Source organism: Mauremys mutica, chromosome 13 (genome assembly GCF_020497125.1).
Source record: "Mauremys mutica isolate MM-2020 ecotype Southern chromosome 13, ASM2049712v1, whole genome shotgun sequence".
Lineage (NCBI taxonomy): Eukaryota > Metazoa > Chordata > Testudines > Geoemydidae > Mauremys > Mauremys mutica.
In genome coordinates, this window is record NC_059084.1 from 6,282,296 (window position 1) to 6,302,638 (window position 20,343).

A 20,343-nucleotide genomic window follows, 5' to 3' on the forward strand; every position below is an offset into this window, starting at 1 on the left:
AGCCCTAAAAAGCTCCACAGCTGACTAAGCTTAGCTGGACAGGAACACTTTCTGTTTGAGCCCATCTGTCATGCTTCCACCTTCTCCTCTTTCAAGTTTCTCCTCAATAAATACACATAGACCATGAGGCTTACAAACCTCAAAATAATAGTATCTAAAACCAAAATAATACTTTACGTCTCTTAAGACAGTGTGCATCACCAGCCTAAGCGACCATGTGATCTCATTGTAGCCTCTCCTTTTATTGTCTTTGTATCCATGGTATGTTAACATCTTGTCTTTCCTAGGTTGTATTTAGAGTTGAGTGAAAATGTGAATTTCTGTCTCATGGGGAATTCTGATGTTCTAACATTTGTTTTCATTCCAAATTAGGACAAAAAGTTGAAAGACGCATTTTTCAAAGAATGAAAAATTTTGGTTTGTAAATGGCAAAATGTTTTGTTCGTGCTTTTTTGATCAAAATTAAAAGTTTCAATATTCCCAAACTGAACCATTTCATTTTGCTTTGCTGAACTGACTCAAAATGTTTCATTTCAAGTCATTTCAACAATCAACTATTTTTACCATGGCTGGACTATCTCTCTTATGATACATTTGCAGCCATGTGACTCCCATGATGCACCACGCTGCTTGGTCAAAGGGGAGATTCTGTAGCATCATAGAACATGTAGTCCGGACAGTTAGAGTCTGGCCCATTAGAGAGAATGGGGGCATCAGGCATCTAAACTACAACCCCTGTGAGACAAGGCACTACCACAGGAAAATGCAGTTTAATGTTGAACTGACTCAAAACTAAACGTTGTGTGTCAGTGTCAGCAAACCCAAGTATTTTGAACTGACTTGAAACAAAATATTTTGTTTTGATTTTCCTGGAGGACATTTGAAAAAATTTACCAAAATCTTAAATTGGGGTGGGGGGAGGGATTTGAATTTGCTGAAACTGCATTTTTCATCAAAGATCATTCAGAAGGAAAAATCCCAACATGCTCAAATTGTAACCATTCTGGGGAAGGAACAGGGTTCTAGGTTCTGCTCTCAGTTACACTACTGTGAATCCCGATTATACCAGAGAAATTAAGAGCAATATTTGACCCCTTGTCTTTTATTTATCAGTCAAAGATGCGCATCAGTGATGTTGTATTAATAAAGATAAATGGGGCTGTGACACAGCATGGGATGGGAGGAAGTTAATAAAGGGGGATCACCCCCTATGAATTTTATGAAGAAAACTACTTTCAATCCTTGGCCATCTGCAATGCTTTTTCTGTTCGCTTCCTTTAGGTTTTACAGGTGGTGAAAATGGGGCTCTTCTGCCACAACTGGTTCCTATTTGAAGTGTGGCGCCTGTAAGCTTTCGTTCCCTCTGTCATTCCTGAGGCCATAATGAATCTTTTGTCTTGCTCCTCTCTTACACTTCTGCAGCTGCCAATCAGATGGGGGAGGAGGGATAAATGCCCAGTGTCGTCCTCTTCTACTGGCAGCACTTTTGAATGAGCTTGCTGAGTGGGAGCATTGTGAGAGGAACCATCCTCCGGAGACCTGGGGCCTGACGCTCTTCTCACTTGCACTGCTATAAATTAGGAATGGCTCCATTTAAGTTACACCATTGTAAAACTGGTGCAAGTGGAGAATGAGATTCGGTGATTGCATCCTCTCTAGACATCTTTGTGTACGACGCCTAGCACAATGGGGGTTGGTCAATGATTAGGACTTGTAGGTGCTATGCTAATACAGATAATTAATAATAATAAATCCAAGATTTCCTGGAACTCAATTGCTTAATCTCTTTGGAAACAAGTGAGGTACTAAATTTTAGCATAAATAATTAACTTACCCTAAAAGCTGTTACAGTTGGTGGGGAGTCCAACCTAACCCCATTAAAGGCCACAGTCTCTCATGTGCCACTAAAATCACCATTGAGTCTTGATTATTTTCATATTTCTTCCTCCCTCTGTCCTGAACTGCTCTTGATATTTCCCTGTATACATCAACCTTGGAACATTTTCTCATGTAGGCAAACACCTTGATGGATGATGCTATAAAAGAAGCTAATAGATCAAAATGGTGTAAATTCTCTTCCTGCCTCTCCCTCTCCTCCCTGCCGAGGCAAAAATTAAATTTCAACAAATCAGATCTATTCCAGTTGTAGCTGGAGGATGTTTTTGTTGGAGCCTTTACATGTTTAACAGCACCTGAATCGTTTTTCTATTCTGCACCAAAGAAACATGCAAACCCTTCCCCCGTCCTTTTGTCCTGGTGCCTATTCACCATTCTCCTTGAATTTCTCTAGCATCAAAAATATGTGGTGGGGCTTTGTGTGCAAAGCTGCTCTATGGAATGTGTTCTCACAAAAGTGTCCCTTTCCATTATTGTTACCATCCAGGGGGCTTTCTTTCTCCCCTGTTTGTCTTGAGGTGTCTTCAGTGGTGTTTAATCCACTGCTTTCAGATTGGAGAGTGTACCCTGAAGGGCAAGGAACAATGTTTAATGGGAGAGTATAATCTTGCATCTCTTTCTCCGTCACAGTCTAATGTGACTGTAGGGCTTGCGATAGACTGGGCTGAAGTGAGACCTAAGTGGCAGGTGAGCCTTGAGCTAGCATCCTACACAGGAGTGAAATACAGCCATGATCTTTGGCTTCTCTCCTGAGGCTTCTGTGATGTAAATGAACGACTGCTATCCAGGGTGGGTCTCCTGATGCAGGGGCTTGCCCGCTGAATTCCCTCCCATCCTACTTATTCCACCCAACATTGTAAAGATTGAAAACATTATTAAAAATGGGGCTGTTTGTCACACTGTTTGTAAATCTTTCGAAGGATTTATATTCATTACACATGAAATGGAATAAACCCATCCCCTAATTCTCAAGTTTGGTGAAGAAACAATTGGCAATGAATCCACTTTAAAAGCTTTGAGCCTTTTGGAGTTAACTCAGCCCACACTCAAGCAGACTCTCTCACTGAAAGCAGACTTGGTGATGGGAATTTTTATTTCATCTCTATTGGCTTTATTTCATTCATAATTCATGCATGAGGCAAGACATAGTGTAGATCCCAGGAGTTCACTTTATCCCTGAAGTGATAGGTTTAATTATAGCTTAGTTCAGGCAACATGAAAATGCAGCACAGATTTATATTGTATGTCCCTCCTCCCTCCGCTCCAGAAACTTCCCCCTTCCGGCTGAGCAGGGAGGCTAATGTAACCTTTTTAGAGAAAACGGAAATAAGTCATTGAATAAACAGTAATTCATAATTGATGAAATCCATGCCACAAAGTCGTGGGTTATAAGGTCAAAACAGAGTAAATTTGAAACACAAAGCCGGCTATGTTGAAACAAAGTTGAGGAGAAAACAGAAACAGAAAGACAACTCAGGCTTCCAAGGATTTGGGATTAGGAGATCTGGTTTTGTCCACTGATTTGTTTGTTTGTGTGCCTGCTATATGGAGAAGGGGTGTTTTAGTGGGAGGGGGAAGGTAAATTTATTTGCAAAGAAAACTTCATAGCAGCCTTTATTGCTAGCTCAATACCTCTTAATCGTGGAACAAGTTTTTAGGAGGTTTAACAGGTTGACCCTAGTGGCATGACTGATATAAGCATTTATGTGAATTCTACCTTTATGGTGCAAGATAATTCATTCTCATTCTTAATGCTGCCCTGGACCTCTCTGACACAGATGACAGAAGTAACAACTTTAGATCAGGTTTATCTGTGTATTATATGGAGTACACACCATTAGGAATCAAGTTTGGCATAACTGTTAATCCAAAATTCACAGTTGGACAAGACCATGACAAGAGAAGACTGAGGGGGGACATGATAACCATTTTCAAGTACATAAAAGGTTTTTAAAAGGAGGCAGGAGAAAAATTGTTGTTCTTAACCTCTGAGGATAGGACAAGAAGCAATGGGCTTAAATTGCAGCAAGGGAGGTTTAGGTTGGACATTAGGAAAAACTTCCTGTCAGGCTGGTTAAGCACTGGAATAAATTGCCTAGGGAGTTTGTGGAATCTCCATTATTGGAGATTTTTAAGAGCAGGTTAGACAAACACCTGTCAGGGATGGTCTAGATAATACTTAGTCCTGCCATGAGTGTGGGGGACAGGACTAGATGACTTCTCAAGGTACTTTCCAGTCCTATGATTCAATGATGACAACGTATGAAGATACAAGCAGGCCTACCTGGAATCTCCTGTGAATCAGTAGATATGCAATACCCATTCCTGGATGTTTTAGTGAATGTCCAATGAGTTGGCTTTATTATTATTTTATACTGATCCCTGTAAAATACTAAAGGCAGGATTTTCAAAGCCCACTAAGGTCAGGCCCTGTATGTGTGTGTGTGTATTTGTACTCTGAATCTGAACCTGGAATTACATGATGCACCCACATCAGAGTTCTGTGTATGCAAACAGGCAGGTAAACATCTATCAAAGGTCAAATTTGCACACAGAGGCATACAATATGAAGTGGGGGTGGGATTCCCAGTTCGCATAGATATATGCATGCTAGCTCTCACTGAGCTAACACACTAAAAATAGTAGTGTAGCCATGGTACATAGCAAGCGATGATATGGGCTAGCGACCCCAGGTACAAACATGCCTAAACCCCGTGGGTATGTACCCAGCACAGCTAGCCCATGCTGCTGCTTGCCGCTGCCCGTGCAGTTGTGGCTACACCATATTTTTAGCACACTAGCTCAATAACAGCTAGCATGAGCATGTCTGTGTGAGCTAGGAATTGTACCCCTAGCTCCATGTGTAGACATATCCACAGAGATGGTAATAGCAGGTGCAGATTAGAAATGCTCACACACTTGTGCATGCTGTCCTAGACTTTTTGTGCTTTGAAAAATCAGGTCCTAAATAATAATGCCTCATATGTACCTCTTATTATGGGATTTCAAAAAGCATCATACATCTATTAGTCAAGTCTCACATCACTCATGTGAATTAGATGGTTTTCATTTGACTCCAGGTAATCATGTGACATACATGACTTATTTATTATGTACATTTTACAGATTGATAAACTTACACCAACTGTGATTGTCCACAGCCACACAGTGAGTCAATGTTACATCTAGGAATAAAACCCAGGGATCCTGGCTCGCTGCTGTAACCAAAAGCCAAAATTCACCTCTAACATACTAAGAAATTAATAAATATAAGTCTCCAGGTTCTTACCGTCATTTCAAAGACACAGGAATTTATAAAAATTTGCATCAAAGATGCTTCTGTCACAGTGATTAATTTTTAAATACCTGTCCTCGCCCAATTGTATTGTGATGTTCAGCTTTGTTAAGTCTCACAGATCAAGCAAACAATGGATGATGGTGCAAACCAGAAAACAGTGGGACATTTTGTCATCCTGATATTAACTGGCCCTACTTCCTATCATTCCAGTTCTCTTTAGATCCTCAGTGGACAACAGATTGTAGGTCACTAATGCCTAGGACTGGAGATCAGAGTTGCTGGAATGAAAAAGGGAAGACATGAGAAATTAACAGACACAGCATGCTAAAGATAAGAGCATCATATTTTTTGTAAAAGGAGCTATTTCAATTAATCTAAATATGTTTCTTCAAAGTATTTATCTTTAATCTGATGATCTCTTAATTTATTTATAAATGTTTGCTTTGCTTAGACACTTTAGAATCTTAGCTCCTGGATAATTCACTGAAGTTCAGCCCAAGAAGAGGTAAATGACCTTTGGACCTTTGAGGAGAGGTAACAAAGGAGGATCTGCACCTTAATAACACCTGAATTCTCCATTCTAGGGATTGACCAAGAGATCCTATCCATAAGATGGTGCCAGCACTCTTACTGCAGTCACCCAAAACTTGAAAACCATGGACCAGTGACACCTTAGAGGGGCCAATCAGAGAGTCTTGCATGGAGAAATGCTCAGAAGCCATTTGGAGTGTAGTCCCACAAATAGCTTTTATTTGTCCCTTATCTAATAGCTATATATATATATTGCCTAATTTAATAAAGGAATATGGCTTGCTGCCTTTCTTCAGCACCATGGTCAGTTCCAGGTACATTTCTCTCCTTCAACAAACGCAAATTTAAACACGCAAAACAAAACAAATACCCCAAAACCAAAAAAAACCCCGTCTTTTTTCCCTGTTAACATAATACAAACAAAGAAAAGCAATCAGAAGAAAACGCTTATTCATTCTTCTTCTCTCATATGCCTGTAGAGAGCAGTGATGCCACTTAAACAGGTAACTCTCTCAAAGCTCCCCAGGCATAATTAGTTTTGTATGTCGTGTGGTTTTGTGATTGCCATTGCAACTGGTTGGCTTCTTTTCTGAGTTAAGTAAACTGTAGTTAATGGAGACGAAGGGGTAAAGTAGCCCTCTTTTGGAAACTACGCAGCAGGAAAATGAGTGATGAAAGCTGTCTCTCCATCACAGCAATGCTGGACTGTACCTCCATGGAACGAGACAAGGCTCAAGAGAGCAAACTGATGGTTCTGTTGTTGCATTTAACTTTTAATAGGAAGTTAAAAAGAAATAGAAGGTTTGGTGGTGCTATAAAAATAATTACTTAGTTTCCTCCAGCTAAGGTGTTTCTTGTCTTCAGAGAGCTGCAGCACACAAGCAAGTCTTATGATCCCTCAATAGAAATCTCATTATTCTGCCTTTGTTTTCTGGTGTGATGTATTTTTCTGTCATATTAAAAATGAATGGACTCCACTTTCTGAGTCCTTTCATGCATCATTCTGTCTTCCCTTGGAGTGAGCCATTGTTTCCCACATTCTAACTCTTGTTAAAGGGCATTGAGTTCACGGTGGAAAACAAATAATTGTGGCTCACAATAACTTTAACAATGTGGTTAGTGTCAACCAAGATCTTGCTAACTGGAATGTTATGTAAGGACACAATACTAGGTGCGGAGGAGATATTTGATCAACAGAAAGTAGAGCAAAATACAAATCTGCTGAACCAGGATCATTCTGTTAGGGCCAGATTCTTCCTTCCTTACTCAATCTGGGTATTTTCTTGCTGCTGAACATGAGGACAACAGGGTCTGGCACATTTTAGAGCTTCTATGACTGTCCCCAAAGTGGTGAGCCTCTGTGTGGGTTTTTTTTAATTGTTTTGAGGTTCTGAGGTGATGGTCCACTTCAGTTTTGAAATTTCAAGTCTGTTTTCTTACTTTAGGCCTGACTCTGGGCAATGAGCAATATGTAAACGGCATCAAGTCAGGAGCAGCTCCAGGAGGCATTGTGACTCCAGAGACACCCCACTGAGTCATTTTTCCTTCCCTGCTTCCTCACAGGAGATAGTAATTTAAAGCTGGCCTATACTACCCCATGAATTATGAAACACCACCCACTGGTTCAGCTCTTCTGGCCAGTGAGTAGAGGAGGTGGAGTCAAGATCCTGCCCATTTCCCACACAACCTGCTTCTGGGAGGGAGTAAACAGCTAAAAATTCTGCTGTGCACCTGGACCCAAGGTCTGGGAGCTCCAGCAGGGCTTTAAGAAGTGTGGGGTTTCTTCTTATTCCCTTGTATGGACATGGAGTCTGACTCTGCATCTTGCCCTAAGTTTCCTCACTGTTACTTCCAATCATTTCTCCATTTCCAAGTCTAAGAGAGTTCAGTGTCACTACATTAAAAGCCAAAGTATTCCCACATTTATGGTTAATTTCAAAACTAATTGTCCCATCTCGTCTACCTACAAAGCAAAACAGAACTTGGTCCCATTCTCTTGATGGATAATACCAAGGTATTTATCTCTTAACTTACCCCCTAAAGGCTTGACCATATCTATAGGATGATTTAGCCAATGAGTTTTCCTCCCCTTGCATCTGTTCAGTAGTGAAATCAGTATTCTTCCATGTGTCTATTTGACTGCTATTGTAGAAGGGGTTGTATGAAGTGGATACTGTCTGGCACATTGTCCCAGTACTTCTCTGGCATCCTCATCAAAAAGAAATGTTTCCAGTCCTTATGGGGAAGAAAACCTAACTGTGACCTAAAGCAGTACTGTGTGCAAACAGGGAACCTGAAACAATAGCTCTCAGAGTAGTGTGAACATAAGGTGTGAATGACTCATCTCAGTCAGGTGTTAACTCTGAAGCTCAGTGATTACAGTTTAAATGGCAACATTGCTATGTTATTTCAGTACTGATTACATTAGCAGAAGTATCTTGCTGCTCTGGGATTGTGAGTGGTGCTTGTGATTTTTTGGAAAGAATTTAGGGAGAAATATGACACCACAGTCTGACTCCTGCACTGCATACCTTATGGCAAATTTTACTTGGTTTCACCATTCCGGTGGTGGCTGCTGAAGTCTGGCTGCAAAAGTGCTGAATGATTTCTTCTCTCTGTTTTCCAGCTGGTGGGCTTTGTCTATGCCTGTTACGTTGTCAGTGTTTTTACAGAAGAAGAGGACAGCTGTAAGTATTCATCAACAGATTCCTGGGCAACCGTTTTCGTAAAAAAAACCACTCTCTCTCTCTTTCTCAAGGATGTTGTCTCATGAGCTAGTGCTATAGGCCTTCAGCCAGTGAATGAAGGGGAAGAAGGTCAGGGGAAGTGAGGTGACATTTTCTTATCAATCTTTCCATCTCACCACATAAATGGCATCACTGCAACATCTGCCTGACAAGGACAAATTTACCGTGAGATCCTTTCCTCTGTCTTGAACTCTCATATTGTTTTCTCTGATTATTTTAGCACAAAGGTTTGGCTTTGTCCACTGATCATGTCTGGGTATTAGAGACAGAAACAGGGGAGCCGATTCTCCTTTTACACTGGTGTTGATTAGGAATAATGCCATTGAGATCAGTGGAGTATTAACAAAGTAAACTTGGTGTAAGTGAATGGAGAATCAGGTCCAGTATGTTCAACTGAGCAGGAAGGCCATGCCCTGTGCACTTCATGATATAAGCTCAGGATAAAATAGAGGGCAAGAATATTGACAAATAACTAAACTGAGCATTTAACTTGCAAAACGAGGTGGTCCTGTACCTGGATTGTAGAGAAGATGAATGAACTAATTCTCCTTATGCTTGATCTGCAATTCTCTTAGATACTTAGGGTTCAATTTTACAGTGCCAAAGGAAAGCAGAGAGCCAAAGGAAAGGCACTTTGATTATAAGGTCAGCTGGATTTACCCACCTACATGTAGCTTTTTCCTGCATTTCCAAAACTCCCATTGAACCACATGATTTTAGGTGCACAAAGATTGGGTCCATTGATTATAAAGAGCAGTATAGGATGTTCTCTTTAGAAGCATGTTTCTTTGGGTTGCATCTAAGGGATAGCTCCTCAGCTGGTGTGAGTCAGCATAGTTCTGTCCAAGTCAATGGACTTACACCAATTTACTTCAACGGAGGATCTGACCTAAAGGCTTTATATACCAGTATTACTTCTTTGAGGCTTCTAGCCCTTCACATTAATGTGAGAAGCTTTATCCTATAAAGATTCACTGCCAAGGATGTTTGCTGAAAAATAATGGGTTTGAATTAGATGTTAGAAGGTAAGTGAGAAAGTTTATTTCAAATGGATATAATGAGATATACTACTAGTCTGGCTTGCCCTCTCTATTTCTCTCTTGCTCCCTGTGTGGCTGTAGCGACCACGGTGGCTTTACTGGTTACTTGCTTAGAGCTAGCTAGCTATTTAACAAAGGCCTGTATTATAAGTAATGAAAAAACAAAGTTTGCTCCATCATCTTTTCCCCTCTCTCACCAAGAATGTCATCTGTATGTTTTACCCAAAGGGCTTTAGATTTAATGTAACTTTAAATACTATTTTTAAAAACATGGTTTAAATACAATGGTTTCATCACCAGAAGCCATTACAAGTAGAATTAATTATTTAGACACATACTGCTGTTAATTTCAGAATTTTAAAAATTCTGCTCCATCCCAGTTTCTCGGGCTCAGAGTTGAAATGCCAGCTTGAATAATTAACAATGACACACCATCAATATTTCACAGTCACAGCAGTAGATCCTTCCAGTGACCTGAACAAATTTGAGCTGAGTTTTAATTTTCTCTCCCATTTGTGGTTTCTTTTAAATGTTCCTTTGATGTGCAGCATGAAGTAATTATGAGTGCTGAGACACATTAATCAGGAGGCCAGTGCTAACGTGATTTTCATGAGAAAAAACAGCAATGGGATCCACTAACCCTGGATTGTGGGCAAGAGTGTTTTAGATGTGCTAATGCACAATAATCTATGGATGGTATCGCCAGTGAATTATGATCAGGATTTTATAAAGTGATTAGGATTTTGGGTGCCTCAGTTGTTAGATGCCAAACTTGAGATAACTTATTTTCAGGGAGCAGAAAAACAGGCCTCTTTAATATCTCTGGTGTTGGATACACAAAAACAGAGGCAACCAAAACTACTAGTCACTTTCAAAAATCTTGGCCAATTTTTATTTTTGAAGTTATCAGGGAACATTTTGAAAAGCACCTAAATGACTTGAGTGCCTACATCTTATTTTTCAAAAGTGACATAGGCAGATAGAGGCCAGATTTTTAAAGATATTTTTAAATCAGTGAGAGTTAGGCATCTGAGTTCCTTTAAAATCTGGCCCTAGGAGCCTACGTATCATTGAAAGTCATTGGGATTAGGGTCCTATGATGCTTATGTGTTTTTGAAAATTTTACCTATGTTCTAGTCATTCCAGTGTCACAACAGCAGTGTCCTGCTGTCTGTCAGAACAAAGATTTGGGTGGCTGCTAAGAAGTTCAATTTCTAAATATTTTAAAATATTTTTATAATGTTTTTCATGCTTCTCTTTCTATTTTAGGTTGTGTTGACAAAATATTCAATAAAATTACCAACAACCTTTAAAAATATGTAACTGAAGCTTAAAAGAACAGTGCCACCTTCAGGAAAGAAAAATGGAATGGTTATATGGTTAATGAGAATATCCAGAGTTATATTTTTTTAAAATATGTTTGGAAGGGATACAAACTTTCTTACTTCAGGGTGTAAACCACATTCAAACTGATGGGATTTAAGAAGAAACTTTCCCTATGGAGAGAATATTCCATAACTTCCTATACTACTTGGTATTATAGTCACTGTAGGAGATCAGATACTTGGACTGGGTGGAGCATGTCTGAGCCAGTCTGACATTCTCTATGAGAATCTTCCTTAAGTTGAACATCTACAAAATGTTCTAGGTAGAATTGTCAAAGGAGCCCGAGAGAGTTAGACACCCAACCCCCTCTGAAATTTAACTCCCATATTTTCCTTTGACAATCCCAACCGTAATCTGTAAATATATTGTTGGAGCCACATGGTCTAAAAATATGATTAATTTTAGAAGAGCAGAAAGATTTTCCCAGTCAGGTCATCTGGAAAACTCTGACAATGGGCAGAGGGGAAATTGTGTCATAAAAAGTCCTTTGACCAGTTCCATTGTCATTATTTGAGCATTGGGGAAAGGAAGCATTTTGATTTTTTTTTAAATCCATAAAAATATTTAAATTGAAGAAATCTGAATACCACCAAGTTCATGGGCACTAGGGTGGTTTATAATAAACCAGTTACTGCTGTCACTGTCTTGTTTTCCTACAAGCAAGCAAATGGCCCTTGGGGAGACAACCTTCAGAGATATTGCTTACTACCTGCTTTCATGCAGACATCCACTCCCTTATCATCGCTCAAAGTCTTTCTGTTAGCACATTTCTGAAAGGCCACGGTCTGCTTTGTCCACTCATGGCTGATGCGCTATGACACAACGTGATGATGATTTGAAGTGGGGAGGGATGCCTCAGGGGTTCCCCACCCCCATGATTGAAAATTCTGCAGTAGCTGGAGTTCACACAGTGAACAGTTTCCTTTCCCAAGAGGTTTAGGTTGAGTGGTCTTTATAGGCAGAATTTTCCAGTCTGTATTAGGTCTCATGTACAAAGATAAGTGCCAAACGCAGGGCTGTTGGTAATCATCTTTCTGTTCTTTGCACCATTTTATGTTAAGTCATGCCACGCACCAGCTTTCCTGTCACCATCCTTGCCATATGTTTATTTATTTATTTATTATTATTTGGGTTTTGATTTCTTTCAGTTGATTTCATTGGTGGATTTGATCCATTTCCTCTCTACCATGTCAATGAAAAACCCACCAACCTTTTGTGCAAGCAGACATATCTGTAAGTATTGGCTACCGTGCTAAGAAGCGTGTGGTGCCTCTCAGCTCAGTGGCTCAAGGTTGCTCTGTTTACTCTCTAATAGGCGGATTTCTCTAGCAGGTGTTCCCTTGTCAGGGTTTGACACTTGATGGGACAGATCCCTGGGAGGGGTGAAGTCAATTCCTTTCAACCTCAGGGTGTGGTTGGGTTCAAGCTGTGAATGCTAGTGTGGCCATCCTTGGTTTCTAACATGGCTTCATTACGGCCTCTCACAATGGAGTAAATTCTAGTCCCCCGTGCTAAGATTCGGTAAGAGAGCTTTGTGCAAGGTAACTGTATGCATGCTGGGGAAGGGTGGCAGAGAATCCTCCCCTCCCTTGCCCAGCTATTAAAACTACATCTCAGCTCTGCGCCCAGCCAGTCATAACACAGGGTTTTAGTCCATTACATCTGTGCAGTTCCATGGAGTGACCACCTAAAGACTTGGCTCCATGACATGCAGAGGCTGGCCTGGTCTCCCTGTATAGATTCTCCACTTCTCAGCCACCCTGTGCAGTGGAAAGTGGGCATTTCCCCCATGTTTGGGTGTTTTATGGTTTACATACAGGATCATACACGTTTGGCTTTATGAGTTCATTTTGCTGGAATTCTGTTTCCCATGGAAACAGTGGTTTATACAGACAGTCCTTGTAGTAGAGCTCAGGTGAAAGGCAGTCATTTCACAACCGTCCCCCTCACATGCCTACCATAGATCCCAGGGCTGGCTCCAGATTTTTTGCCGCCCTAAGCAAAAAAAAAAAAAAAAAAGCTAGTGTGCCGCTGCCGAAGCAAAACAAACAAACAAAACGGAGTGCCGCCCCTTGAAAAGTGCTGCCCCCAAAGGGCCAAAATGCCACCCCAAGCACATGCTTGGAACGCTGGTGCCTAGAGCCGGCTCTGATAGATCCGTCATTGAATTCTAACTCCTGCCCTCTAATAATCCCCATTTTGTTATTCATTGCACAAGAGCTATTGTGTGGTCCACTTGAGAGCTGCTTCTTAATTAGATACTTACATTTAAAGGCTAGTATTATATGTGCTTAGCAGCTATAGACATTGAATTTCTGTTACTCTCTGCATGGAATCTTCAGGAGAGCACCTCGGTGTGCGGAAACTCTTAAGGAAGGATGATTTTAAGTCTGATGCTATAGCAGAATTCTCCCATAAAGCAAAAGGTGAGGGAGAGGTGGGGCTGGAAGGAGGAAATTGACCTTAAAATAGATCTGGGCAGATGCTCCCAAAATGCATATGCATAGGCACACTCAAACGCGCTATGTCACTGCAGGAGAACAGGTGAGTTTTGAAAAGAAGTTCAGTTTCTCATAACTGAGGGGCTTAGTGGCCTTATTAGGAGGGACGGGGCTGGAGATTAAATATTGATTTTTCCCTCTCACTTTGTCATTGTGGGATGGGATTTTCCTGCATCTGTGGAAGCTGCAGGGTTCCTGGGCAGCTCCTTGATTTACTGACCTGGTGCAGTGGAGAAAAACTGCACTTTTGCACACACAAAAAAAAGAGAGAGAGATTAGGTTGCTTTTCTCTTAAAAATAGTTGTGTGTTATGTGGAAATAAGACTTCACTTATCAATGTCAGCTTCTTTCACAACCTGGAGCAGCATGGAGAGTGTCAGTGCAAGTTTCCTTACAAAACCCCACAGTCTTCATTCAATTTCCAATCCATGATCCTCCTGCTGAGACTGTACACAGTGGTACTGTGCTGTTTAATTTGGGGTGTGCAGTTAGCTACCAAGCACTGGATAGACAGCACCCATATATTTCACAATAGCCACCAGATTGTAATAACTTTTGCTTACTAGCAGTCTGGGCTCTTACCCCTCCTCCACACACATCTAGCAGGAGGAGGAGCAGAAGGAGCTGGACACAAAAAAGGAACAATTTCTATATACTAATACCAAAGCATCCTGTAATCTGCGAGCAATAGGATCCCAGGCTCATTATTGGGTTCTTTTCCTGGGAGAGCCCTATCTTCTGAATTCTCAGACTCTTAAGGCCAGAAGGGACCATTAGATCATCTTACATAACCCAGGCCAGAGAACCTCACCCACTGAATGCTTCATCAAGACCATAGCGTCCTTTTAAGCTATAGCGTGTCTTTTAGAAAAGGACACCAAGCCTTGATTTAAAAAACTTCAAACAATGGAGAATCCATCATGACCCTAGGTAACGTGCTCCAATGATTAATTGCCCTCTTTGTTAAAAATGTGTACCTCATTTCTAGTCTGAATTGGTCTAGCTTCAACTTCCAATCACTGGATTTCATTATGTCTTTGCTATGTTAAAGAGCCAGTTACTATAAAAATCTCTTCCCCACGTAGATACCTGCAGACCTTGATCAAGTCACCGTTTAACCTTCTCTTGGATAAAATAAATAGATTGAGCTGCTTTGAATTGTGATTGTAAGAGTGTTCTCTGCTAATTGGAAACCTACAAACAACCACTAGCTGTTTGTTAGTTCTGTTTGTTACCCCATTGGTATGCTGCATTGTTGCTTACAATTGCAATATTTAAATATGTTTAGTTAGCACCCCTTTGCTCCACATACACAGCAACAAGTCTTTATAAATACATGCAGGTTACAATTATTCCTATTTCAATCTGCACTGGCTGTAAGGATTATTTTGGGGGTGTTTTTTATTAAACTGCTTTTGAATACAAATGGAGTCAACAGACTGTGGAAAAAAATATTGTAAAGGTTTACCGTGAAAGTTAGTTGCCCTTAATCAATCAATCTAATTGCTGCTTGCCCATCAAAGGACTGCACTAATTGTTAACTTTAATACTAATATTTTAAGGAATGTGGATACAAAGTAAGTTAGGACTGGAGGGTTTTCAGTGCATGAGCATCTGGGTCAAAATATTAAAGAGCAGGATAACAAAGGAGTTATTGAAAACTAAAAGCAACCCTCTCCCCAGGCTGAGTCAGAGAGCATTCCTAGCCTAATAAGTTTTCATGAATGAGGGTTAGGAGGCTCAACAGTTTTATCCTTCATTAGCTAAGGCTGAAATTCAGGCCATGTTTCTTTGCAACACTGTCTTCTTTGGGGGTTGTGTGGAGAGGCTGCTCCACACAGGGTGTCAGCTCAGGGCCATTTTACAGTACTTAAAACTACTACTCAACAAGGTCTGTAACCTGAAACAATTCTTGCCATGTGGAGCATGCAGAGTGCTCTTGAGATGTTGAACAAGCATCTATGACTAACGCTAATGCACACTTAATACCATTAAGAACTCAAATAGCAATGCTGCCCTCTCAGACACATGGAGATTTAGACTCATCATGACCCATTGCCATCACTTCAAAGCTGTTGTGTCAGAGCCAGTCCATTTTTGTTTGTTCAAGAGAGACCATCCTTATCCTTTGAGTCTGTGAAAAGATCTCAAAGTGGAATTGTGCTTGAGCACCTCTTTTTAGATCAAAACTGTCTCAAACTTATTTCACATCATTTTGATGCTAGAAACTGCTCCCAGAGGGGTCTGGAACTGGCCCTGGGTTTCCACAAGAGGTTCACAAGTGCTGGAGAACTTATCTACAAACTTGGTCTGGTTCTGTTACAACTGCACATTTTCACCAGCTTTTGGGTTTCAGTTGTGAGCATCTAGCCCAGTTTTACTGAGTTACTGCAGCATAAAAAAAACTAAATACATTATTTTTCTATATTGGTCAGCTGTTTTGTTGCTAAATGTTACCGTCTTCATATCTAACACAGTGGAGCAGTCCCTGCTATGTAAGCAGCAGCTGGTTGCCTGTGAGTGAGGCAGCCTGTCCTTTCACAGCTGGAGGGACAGGAGTGCTCCAACCATCTCCGGGTCACCACTCTCCTTAATGCTTTCTAACCAATCCCACTGTGCTTCAGGCATTTCTCTAATATTGAGCATGGCCACACGAACACTGACACCACAAGCAGCTGCCCACGTGCAGCATTTGAGGACTGGCTAATGGGAACAGAACCCATAACATGCAGGTGTACGTCCTGAGTTAAGGTACACTGTACTAGGTCACCTAGTACGTATTAGACACATGAGCAGTGCTACCTTATCACAGCTACACAGAAAAGGCAGTCAGCACAACCTCAGAGGCCATTTTATATTAGAGATAGACCCAAGGTACAAACTCAGATCCAGCTTCTAAAAATCCCCAAAATATATAAGTACTGGCAAGCGTATTTGGATCCGCCACTTTGGTTCAGGCCTATCTTTAGTTTAAGTGCATTGTGGAAGTAGCTCTGGATACATCAGATGAGCAGCTCTTAGCTCCCTTTACCATACTGAAATCCAGGAGGAGTGCAATCACCTTCAGCTCTGGTCTGAAGCATTCAAAAAATCAAGTTAGGAATTGTCTAATTGATTTCTTTAAAAATCATTGTACCACAGCTGCTGGTTGTTGCCTCTATAGTGAGTTTAACTGCAGAGGTTTCATCTGGCTTAGTTATTGCATTTTCTATCTGTGAGTGCGTGCGTGTGCACACAGTTTTTTGTAACTAACATTTCACAATTGTGGGGCATTTCACAACATTAAATAGTCAGGTGAGCTTGTAAGGAATAATACTAGAGTTTTCACGTTCCTCCAGCAGAGCATGCCAAGTCCTAGGGCCAGATTTTCAAAAGTATTTAGGCACCTAAAGATGCACATAGCCATGGAGTGGGATTTTTAAAAGTGCTTAGGAGCCTAATGCCCCACAATAGGAGTTAGGTGCCACGGTGCTTTTGAAAATCCCATTAGGTGCCTCTCCATGTCTAAATCTCTCTTAAAATCTGGCCCCTAGTGGTGGAGATACATAGTTGATTTTCAAAGCTTGCAAGTTCCATAGATGGACCATCCAGTGTGCATTCAACTGTCCTGCAGAACACAGGATAGATAGGGTGCACTACTGGAGGACAAAAGTTATTTTGCTCTTACTGATTCAATACTGTTTAAACAGTCTTATGCAGAAAATTTCACCTTTGCCTTTTGAGTTGATAGAATTCCTCTTCCCTTTCCCCCAGGCCTGCGTAAGTGAGGAAGATCCATAAGCTCGATAAACCTTTTGCACCCAGCAATCAAAGGCGCTGCAAGAAATGAAGCCATCCTTGGTCTAGATCTGTGGCAGAGGAAATGCTAGGATAATGAAATCCATTCCACTTCAGTTTTTTTACACAATGAATGTACATTGATGAAGGGCCTCTAGGTTTATTTTCAGTTTGTGAGTGTCCTGATGAACCGTTAGTCCGTGGCCTGGCCTTGTTGACCCATGGATGGGACAGGCTTGGCTGAGATGGACAAGTCCAACGGGAACCCTTCATGATCTCTTGAGCATCAGAGTTGAACAGCTGGGAACCTTCTTCCTTCCACCATGGATCTATAAAGAATAAAGTCCTGCCAATCCCAGTGGTTCAGGCTTCAACAGTTTTGTAGTTTACTTTTTTTAAAATGGACAAGGTCCCCAACACAATCTCACCTCTCCCTACCTGTGGGGGACAGGGAGGAGGCTATTTGCCTTTACTGAGAATTCTCCACTCCTTATAACCTAAGGATTAGTCCACATAGGAAGTGTGGCCTGATTTCAGCCACTAGGGCAGCTGTGTTGGTGAAAAAGTCCTAACTGTAGACGGGCAAAGCCATGATTTGCTCCTGGTACAGCTTAGCCCAATGTCAAGGCTGGGTGAGCCACACCAGTGCACATTGTAGCTTACAGCAACTTTGTCTGTGTACACTAAACGTACACTGCTGCTCCTGCTGTAGACAGGGGCTAAGGCCAAATTCTTGATGCATTAGAGACCTCTTGTACAGAGACACAAGGCAGTCAAATTTACTCCAGGAGTGGCCTGAGCCATGTGGGAATTTGTGGAGAAGAAGAATTTTATTTTAAGGGGGTGGGGGGGAATAGAGGGGATACACATCACTGTAATTAAATTGCATTGTTGGCCACAGTAATTAAAAAAATACAATAACCACCTACTAGAATGGTTTTTTTTTTGTTTTTTTAAAGCAGTTGCCCCTCCTAACCACGTAAGGATCAAGGCCTGAGATGAAATCCTGCTGTGGAGCAACGTAATCATCTACTACCATGATCACCGCCTGAGCCATCAACTTGTCTCACTATAATGACCTGAGTGCAATTATATTGCTCATTATTTTAGATCAGTTGAGCAAGACAATTTGCTTTTTTGTACAAAGAGGAAAAATATGAGTTAAGAGCCTCTAAACACATGAAGCCTGAAGCCACATTTGGCATGAGGGAGAGTTCCTTGTTTCTATTTCACTGAATTAGAATGTTCCTTGTTAATGTCCAAGGAAGATATGTAGAGTTAGGGTAGACCTTCCCCTGCCATCCCTCCCACAAAGCAAGTATGCTGCAGGTATGGTGTGAATAGGCAGACAAATGCTAATAGGAAGTAAAGTGAGTCTCTGCTAATCCCCACCTAGGGTTTGTCTACACTGCAGCTGGGAGCCAACTTCCCATGCCAGGTAGACAGACTTGGGTTGAAACACTAAAAGTGTGGATGTTGTGGCTCAGGTGGCAGCTCAGGCTCTTTAGTGCACCCAACGCCTTACATCTGAGCTCGAGGGGCCAGGCTGAGTATCCGACAGAGCTGAAATGCCCACACTGCTATTTTTCACACTAGAGCTTGAGCCTTACTAGGGTGAGTCCCTCTACCTGGGCCAGGAGGTTCCATCCCAGCTGCAGTATAGACCTAACCTTAGCTATCCATTGGAATTTAAAGACTAGACCGAATAGGTGCTACCTTTTAAGTCCATGGCAATAGTGTCCATGGAATGAAGAACGGCCTGGAGGACCTTCTTCATCCCATTCCATGCAAGATCAGGTTCTACGACAAAGGGAGCTGTTGTGCCGAGAGCACTGAAATGGGGCAGATGCTCTTGATGGATCAGGACAAGCTACTAGGGACTATTTTACAACTTATAACCTTTTCCCTCCGTTGATTTCTATCATTAGCAAGGGCACAAAATCACTTCATTTCTGGTGCACTAATTCCATTCATTGTATGCCCGTGCAATACTCTATCTTGTTAACATGGGAAACTACATTTCATTCCTGTCTGTTGTGTTATAAGAATGAAGAGCAATTAAAGATTTCAAGCCTCTGGATGTTATAGTTAGGTTAATGGTGCCCTCTGCTGGCTAAAAGCATTGATTTTACTCTGTAAAACTACACTAGTCTTTTGCATGGCATTGTAAAGGGACATATACTGGTGTGAACAATGTGTGAACCTAGGCAGTCTTTCACAGCTGAAAGAAATGGCCTACACTGGATTAACTTTACAAGAAGATTTCTTTCAGGATCTCAGTTTCTATCCTAATTATATCCATCATTAAAAACACTGTGATCCTCCTGCTAATAAGTGAGCCAAGTTCTGAATTGAAGCTGGTTCTTACTCTTGAACAAACTTTTAAGTCAGTTTTGAGGTTTAAGATATTCCTTTTCAGATTAATACAACTATTTAAACTAGGCACAACCCCCAGATTAGTTAGCAATGCATATTAGCGCCATTGTGGGTTTGTAATGGATGCAAACAGCCTTGTTAGTACAAAAGTTCACTTCTATTCTATGGTAGTGCTGAAATCTATGAACACCCCACTCATCTTCACTGATTAGCGTCCAAGGTAAGTTTTTAGCAGTTCAAATATCAATTCCTCTTACCTCTGCATATTGTTATGTGGAATAATATCCCCTGCCTCTGCAGAGGTGGTGTGATGGAGCATGTCCTCCATCTGGGCTCTGGGAAGACTCCAGCCAGCTTAACTGAGGTCATTCAGATATAGCCAAGGCCTGCAGTCCTGTTAGGTGTTTTGGAGCATTGAACCAGACAAAGGCTGTAAGTGACTGGGGAGAAGATGCAGTTGATCCTCAGTCTCAGCTGATATGCATAAAAGACAGCCAAATGCTTGACTCAAGGGATACAAAATAGTGTGGTCCTGCTTACACCTTAGAAGAGGCAGGATGTTTTGTTGGAGTCTGGTTCATGCCCCCAGACAGGGGAAGAGCTCTGTTTACTCTGAAAGGTAGCTATGGACACCATTCCATTCCCCCACAACAATCTGTTACTGGAGGATATGGGCTAGCAGACTAAGTAACCCTACAATCTGATGCAGCAGGCAAGCCCTCGGATCCCAACCTTGATGGAATGTTGTACTAAAGCATTTTATAGGCCAGACTACACGAGAGACCAGTCTA

At 41.3% G+C, this 20,343-nt stretch overlaps 1 protein-coding gene and 1 long non-coding RNA gene across 6 annotated transcripts in view; one reads left to right on the forward strand and one right to left on the reverse strand.

Moving 5' to 3' along the window:
* Positions 1 to 18,010, forward strand: part of NKAIN4 (sodium/potassium transporting ATPase interacting 4) — a 77,595-nt gene extending 59,585 nt beyond the window's left edge. For 2 of the 5 annotated variants that reach the window (XM_044984662.1, XM_044984664.1), the window contains exons 5-7: positions 8,352 to 8,412; positions 12,047 to 12,131; positions 17,153 to 18,010. In XM_044984662.1, coding sequence (XP_044840597.1) covers positions 8,352 to 8,412; positions 12,047 to 12,131; positions 17,153 to 17,162 — 156 coding nt within the window. In that variant the 3' untranslated portion in view covers positions 17,163 to 18,010. Of the gene's footprint in view, positions 1 to 8,351; positions 8,413 to 12,046; positions 12,136 to 17,152 lie in introns of those variants that run through there. The other 3 variants (XM_044984663.1, XM_044984665.1, XM_044984666.1) reach the window with 2 other exon arrangements.
* On the reverse strand, positions 5,142 to 20,132 carry LOC123347262. Its single transcript, XR_006573090.1, has 3 exons — positions 19,810 to 20,132; positions 17,109 to 17,505; positions 5,142 to 5,472 (listed from the first exon to the last, which is right to left on the reverse strand). It is a non-coding gene; the product is annotated as an uncharacterized LOC123347262 (long non-coding RNA).
* Positions 20,133 to 20,343: the final 211 nt, after the last annotated feature.